Genomic DNA, 7,726 nt, shown 5'->3' with positions numbered 1-7,726 from the left:
AACATTATTACCTTTACTAGTAATATTAAGTATTAAGATTGTTATTAATTTTATCATTTCTAAGATTATGATAGTATTACTATTATTACTATTTTTGACAAACAAATAATAGATATATATATATATATATATATATATATATATATATATATATATATATATATATATATATATATATATATATATATATATATAATACATATAACATAACAAAAATTAATATATTTATATACAAAATGAATATATGAAACATATATATACTATTAAACATATATATACTATTAATATAAAAAGGATATAATAAATAAATTTATATATATATTTGCTCGATTACAATTATGTATATTAATAAATATACAAATGATATAGGTTCGTGAATCCAAGGCCAACCCTGCATTATCCAGTATCGTCGAATGAATATTTTTACTACAAAATATTGTATTGTGAGTTCATTTGATTCCCTTTTACTCTTTACATTTTTGGGACTGAGAATACATGCGCTGTTTTTATAAATGTGTTATTAAATGCTTTTAAGATATATTTTGAACTGAGAATACATGAACTGTTTTTATAAATGATTGATGAAATAGACACAAGTATTCAAAACTACATTCTATGATAGAATTATTTGGATTCAGAGGTTCGATTTCTATAAGATTGTATTATCGACCATCGGTGAGATGATTTTGCATTGCACGACGCATTATCTACCGAAATGGTTCGATTTAGTAGTTAGTAACGGTGAGATGATTTTGTATTGCATGACGCATTAGCTACCGTTTTAGCTACCCTCGGTGAGATGATTTTGCATTGCACGACGCATTAGCTACCGTTGTAAAATTATTTACGGTGAGATGATTTTGCATTGCACGACGCATTAGCTACCGTTATTGAAATTATATTGTATTAACTACCACGGTGAGATGATTTTGCATTGCACGACGCATTAGCTACCGTTGGTGAGTTTGTTTTGAAAGGTTCCGGTATTCTTCATATGAATGATTTTATAGCAGGAGTAGACCTGCACAGATTGTTTTCGAAATATGAGTATCTCATGGTCTATTATATTATTGGAAATGATTGTTTATGATAAACTAGTGAACTCACCAACCTTTTGGTTGACACTTTAAAGCATGTTTATTCTCAGGTATGAAAGAAATCTTCCGCAGTGCATTTGCTCATTTTAGAGATATTACTTGGAGTCATTCATGACATATTTCCAAAGACGTTGCATTCGAGTCGTTGAGTTCATTAAGATTATTATTAAGTCAATTATAGTTGGATATATTATGAAATGGTATGCATGGCGTCAACTTTCGATGTAATGAAAGTTTGTCTTTTAAAAATGAATGCAATGTTTATAAAATGTATCATATAGAGGTCAAGTACCTCGCGATGTAACCAACTATTGTGAATCGTTTATAATCGGTATGAACGGGTCCTTTCAAATACCCTAACGAGCAACAATACTCGATCAGATGTAGTATTTTAGGTTATCGTCTCAAGAGAGCGTAGATGCGATTTTAAGTTGGTTTATTATGTAATCTAGCTCTTATTAAAGAACTAGAAATAGATTTTTATGTTTTCGGTTGTTGATTAGATTTTGAATATTATCTCTTTGGAAAGAGACAATTGAAGGTACGATCATAATGAATTAATTAGTAAACTATTAAGAAAGCAAGATTAAAGATTAAGATAAACAAATATTAAATAAAAGCAGTTACATGAACGAATAACTTTTACGGGAATCATATTAGACAAATTTCATAACTTATATTAACACAAAGCAAGACAATAATCATAGACCAATTATTATCCCTAAACGATTAAGCTAAGTGTTGAATATCATTCAATAAGTATGACTTAAAGCATGTGTTAACTAAGTGATGTTCAAAGCTAACATCTCAATTCTTAGTGTTCAATTCAATCACATGATACATATCAATTTAATCTTATGATGAGTATTAATTAACATACAAATAGATTAAAAAATAAATATACTATTAAACTTACGTAGATCAACTCAAGTTACTAGCTGAAAGCTAATCTTTACCCAGTTTTCATGCAATCGTTAACTAAACACATCCAAACAGAGGATCTTTAACTAAGTCTAACAATATTAAACTCTATTATATAAGTGTGATTCAAGTTCAACAAATTCATTACTACCAATGTTGTTTAACCTACTTGCATGCAATCCAATTACCAAGTTTGATGGACTAGATCTAAGCAAGTTAAGAGAATCGAATAATAGATCTGGAATAAGTGTTAATCAATCCTAAAACCTTGTTATTTAATCATTAAGCATGGAAAACAAGTATATTAAAACATAGCAGATACAAAACAGTTTAAATAATTATCGCAGAAACTCAGTTTATACATATCTGGAAAAAATCAAAAACTGCACAGAATGAAGCACGAAGCTGGCGGCTTTGCTCAGTCAAGCCGGCGGCTTGGACTGAGGAAGCAGGCGGCTTCATCTGATTCCCAGAAAAAGTTTTAGTTTTCGTCCACGCAACCACTATAAACGTTTAGTTCATAATGGTAGACGAACAGAAATTGAAAACAGTAAATAAAACGGAAGAACAAAAGTAAAATAAAATAAACATGTACCTTAAAGGTAAATTAAAGAATAAACTTGAATTATAACTTGATTACAATGTTGGAACTTGAATAAAAACCCTAAAAACTAAGATTTTTCGTTCTTAGGTGAAAACCCTAGAAAATAAACGAAATTGTACATTGAAAATTGTAACAAATGGCCTATATTTATAGTGTTCTGATTCGGTGGCCCAAGCCGGCGGCTTCCCTTAGTCGGTTACTCTTTCTGCAAATTTAACTTAATCCTCAAGGCCGAAAACGCGTATCCGTGATGGCCAAACCGCCGGCTTCAGTAATCCGCAATCTTTCTGATTTTGTTGCCTTTTTTAGCTATTTCTTGGACTTTAAGTACACGAAACTGGAATTAACCAACGGCTTTGGTATCAAGCCGGCGGCTTTATTGACTCTTTCCAAGTCATCATTACTTTCAAACTTGTGGAGAAACCCTAACCGACTCATTCATATCATCCTTAAGTACATGGAAGTCGTTTGATGTTGTATCAGCTTTATGTTTCACACCACCATCTTCCTCGTCATCCTAAAAATCTAACACTAACCTGATCAAGAGGGAGATGTTTATGCATGTCATCTACACGTAAACCATCGAACGTGTTCATGCATGTCTTCTACACGTTAACTCTACATCATATTCCATGTTTTCAATATTATCTAGAATCGGGTTCTGTTTAACTTAGATTGTTTCTCGTAAGATGAATCCAATTTCGAATCATTATTGTTGCTCCCTCAATCGTACGGCTCCTCAAAACCCTAGTTTGGGTTTTAGGAGCCTTATTATTATTATTATTAATTATTATTATTATTATTATTATTATTATTATTATTATACTTTCGTGGTGACGATTTCCTCGTAGCCAATCACTCAACAAACAACTAAAAACGTAAAAGATTGTAGAGACAGATCAAACCAGGAACAAGATCGGCGATTAGCTTAATGAACGAGCCGTAAGTAATTATCCTAAAAACTTGGAGAGAATAAAAAGTAAAGCTAATAATCAAAAAAAGTAAAAATAACTTCCATAACCTCATGTTTGATGCTCTTAGTATAGTACTACCGTAGCATAGGTAATATATTATTACAAGTATTACTATTTACTATCACCATTATATTAACAATATATGGTTGTCAAAATTTACTGGTCAAAAAATGTATCAATAAACATAATTACTTGGAAAAAGAGTTATCATAATGGGTTGTGACAGCTAACTCTCTTTTATTCAACAACAAACATTAAATAATTCAATTAAAACTTTATAACCCCTTTTTTCTTTGCATTTTTTCTTCTCCCATATCACAAGTTCACAACCACAAATCAAGCTTAAATATTTTCCAATTCTCTAAAATGGATAAGTTTGCATCAGTAATTCCTTACAATTCATCATCTTCAACTTCACCAAAAGCAGTTTCTTCACATCTCTCACTTAATCTAAAGAACAATTACTCGCATGAAGCTTATAGTAACAATTATAATAATAATAATAATTATAGTCGTTCCAATCAACTAGAGGATGATGGTGATCATGCTTTACATGGAAACAACAACCACTTACCTAATTATAGAACGGATGAAGTAGTGGAGGATGGTGTTTCGCCAACTAGTAGTGAATTAGCAAATAATGATGGTAACGAATCAAATTCAGCGTCTGGATCCAGAAAGAATTATGTAAAGAAAGGCGAAAAGAAGATTAGGAAACCAAAGTGTGCATTTCAAACGAGAAGTCAAGTTGATATACTAGACGATGGTTATCGATGGAGAAAATATGGTCAAAAAGCCGTCAAGAACAATAAGTTCCCCAGGTTCGATCTCTTGGCACAAATTTTGAGAGATAAATATATAACTATCTTTATCAATCTTTGATGATCGTATAATGTTTATATCCAACGGATAATTGTTTTGCAACTACGAAAAATGAACGCGTAAGTGTTCCCTCTAGATATCTCGTACTGCCGTAAAAAAAAAAGTATAATTGTTTTGATTATAATACAATTTATTCTGCTCAAAACATTTTCATACAATTTCGGAAGATCATAATTAACTAGTGAATGTTGTCGATTATCATGTTATATATATATTTAAAAAAAAAATCATGGTTTGTAATTATTTTTGCTATGTCATGAAGATTTTTATACGTTCTAGACAGGCATTTCCATCGATTTATCCGACACAAATTATATAAATCACCTACTTAATTAACTGTGCAAAAAGTTTGACCTAGCTAATAGTAAGAATTTGTGTTCCAACTTTCTAACATACATTTTGTTTGCCATGCTATGTATAGTATATAATGATAATGATAATGATAATGATAATGATGACGAATATATTAGAGAGATTTACATAGTATTATTACCTTTATATTATTTATGATTTATTTTCTTTCTACCTTAATTTTTAGATTAACCATCTTCATATTTAGTTGAATGTTTATGGTCGTTTTTTGAATGTCCGAGTTCTGCTCATATTTAGCAAAGTTTTCTCAAAGGGTTTTTCTGTGCAATATTCTGAGATTTCCTCCTAACAAGTGTAGGAAATCAGCATGACATTTGATTTCCTAAATATGATCGTAGGGCCGTCTCAACAATTTAAAGGCCTAACCATTCAGGTTTGCCTGAGTGGCCACCGAATTGTCCAATGAAGCACACCAACCGGGTTCAATTCCTGGCTATGCCAAATTGTTCAAAAAGGGAGTGTGACTAGAGGGTGCGCATAATGCGCAATTCACCCGGTACCAGGTCTCGCGCTCAGGGGGCTTGATTACCCGAGATTTTACCTTCTATGAGGGAGCCAATGTGTTCGTTCATAGGAGGGTTTCCTCGCTTACCCAAAAAAAAAACAATTTAAAGGCCTTAAACGAAAATAAAAATGAGTCCACATATACGTTAAAATTTTTTACTACGCATAAAAAAATAATATTCCAATTTATATATTTATTTACTTACATTGTATTTAACTATTAAAAACAAGGTATTTTAACTTTAATTGACAATTTTTTATTTCATTTAATTACATATATTGAGAAAAATATTTACATATTCAAAAATTTGTGCCCTTTTAAATTTGTGGGCTCTAGACAGTTGTCTATCTTACCTATGCTCGAAGACGCCTCTGTATGATCGGGTGAATGGCTAATGGCCTCGTTAATGACTTTAATACCGCCGCTAATAAAATTAATTTATAGGTTCTATTGTGCATACTCCATCACATTTATATTTATTGAGTGTACAGTTAATTATTTTTTATTTATTTATTTATTTATTGAGCGATGGTATTATGATCTGAGCTTACTTGTAACTATGCTTTTGATTGAATTAGACATAGAGGTAAACAAGTTATTAGCGAAGTACCGACTAAAAATGCTTGTAAATTGTTTGGTTTTGAGCTTTCTAGTTTCTTGTTAGAAAGTGTCTTTATATATTTTGTAGATGGAAATATTACTTTACTAATACACATAATATCGAAAGGTACCAATGTCGTTTTCGCTTTAATATTCTCGTTTTAATAGTAAAGTTAGGTCAACAAAAGTGGCTGGGTCATGCATTTTAAGTTGGGCCTTGGTCCATGACCCATTTACTAGTTTTATATATATATACTCGTAAAACATACAACATCATGTTTACGTGTAGATAGAAGTAAACTTGAATAAACATGCAATTTTTCCTCTTATTCTAGTATTTTTATTTACTTATATTTAATTTTTCAGCTATATATAATTTATTATCAGGTTTACGTGTAGATGGAAATAAACTTGAACAAATATGCAATCTTTCCTCTTATTCTAGTATATATTAATATACTTATATTTAAATTTCCAGCTACATATAATTTAATCGAACTCGTATCTTATGAGCATTATTATTGATAGCGTTCGTTAACAACTGATAATGACAGAAGCTACTATCGATGTACATATCAAGGATGCAGCGTAAAGAAGCAAGTCCAAAGGCTATCGAGAGATGAGGGGATTGTTGTGACGACTTATGAAGGAACACATTCACATCCGATTGAGAAATCTAACGATAACTTTGAGCATATCTTAACTCAAATGCAAATCTATTCTTCTTGCTAATGATTTGTCGATGAACAATTTCATAATGCATGGTTCCGTTGTAAACTTGTAAGGATTTGTGTTTCATTTACATAAATGAGTAATATTATTTTACGGCTTTATTAGGTATATAATCGATCAATTCAATGTTATAATGCACATTGATAGTATATGATCATAGTATAATCCTTTTTTCCATAACACAAAAATTAGGAATATCACGTCAACATGAGGTCATGACATCATGTTCCATTATATATAATGGCGAATTTAAAAATCATAATGAGTGGTATCACGAAATAAAAGTACAAAATAATTAATATTATCTAGTGGTGTCACACAAAAAAATTTACACTATCAAGTGGTATGACTAGTTAAAAGTCTAAAAAAACTACACTGTATCGCGTATTTCAGTGGTAGCTCGTGCTACTACTGGAGTGTAAATAGGTCTGCCCTTAATTATATATATCTATCTACACATTATATAAAACGTGTGACAATAATTCTTTTGGAAATTTAGTGTAATTAAGGGATTTAATTTACACTTGTAAATGAGTTAGGAGGTACGGAGTGTACACTTAAGTTGAGTTTTAGCTTGTTGTCCAAGTTAATTTTAGCTTGCTGTCCAAGTTGAGTTATAGCTTGTTGTCCAAGTTAGTTTTATCTTGTTGTCCAAGTTTTAGTAAATATGAAAAGGATAATTCTTATTTATGGAAAAGATTATTATCTTATGAAAAGGATAATTGTTTTTTTATGAAAAAAATTATTATCTTATGGAAATGATTATTCTTATTTATGGAAAAAGTTATTATCTTAACTACAAAGAATATTATGGGAGATATTTATGGAGAGTCAATCGGCCAATTGAATCCAATAAATCTTCTTTCATAATTACAGGTGCCTATAAGTACATAGATGATTATTCATGAGAGTAGATACAATAAAAAAAAACCCTAAATACTCTTCTGCAAATGGTTCTTTTTTTCAGCCAAAACAAGAACATCATCTCTGTATTATCCCAAAGTGATATTCGTGTAACCCAGACAATTAGGGTCGAATA

General features: G+C 30.6%; 1 protein-coding gene across 1 annotated transcript; it reads left to right on the top strand.

The window, feature by feature from the left end:
• Positions 1 to 3,916: 3,916 nt before the first annotated feature.
• LOC139872522 (probable WRKY transcription factor 56) lies at positions 3,917 to 6,789 on the top strand. Its single transcript, XM_071860411.1, has 2 exons — positions 3,917 to 4,417; positions 6,510 to 6,789. Exons 1-2 carry the CDS (start codon positions 3,963 to 3,965, stop codon positions 6,685 to 6,687), a joined length of 633 nt encoding a protein of 210 aa, XP_071716512.1. The 5' UTR covers positions 3,917 to 3,962; the 3' UTR covers positions 6,688 to 6,789.
• The last annotated feature ends 937 nt before the right edge of the window (positions 6,790 to 7,726 follow it).

Source organism: Rutidosis leptorrhynchoides, chromosome 10 (assembly GCF_046630445.1).
Source record: "Rutidosis leptorrhynchoides isolate AG116_Rl617_1_P2 chromosome 10, CSIRO_AGI_Rlap_v1, whole genome shotgun sequence".
In the NCBI taxonomy this organism is placed as follows: domain Eukaryota; kingdom Viridiplantae; phylum Streptophyta; class Magnoliopsida; order Asterales; family Asteraceae; genus Rutidosis; species Rutidosis leptorrhynchoides.
This window is presented reverse-complemented; position numbering and strand designations above follow the sequence as displayed.

Coding starts and splice junctions, on each gene's coding strand:
- LOC139872522 (XM_071860411.1), top strand. CDS start 3,963: ATGGATAAGTTTGCATCAGTAATTCCTTACAATTCATCATCTTCAACT. Junction 4,418..6,509: donor AAGAACAATAAGTTCCCCAG/GTTCGATCTCTT, acceptor TGATAATGACAG/AAGCTACTATCGATGTACAT.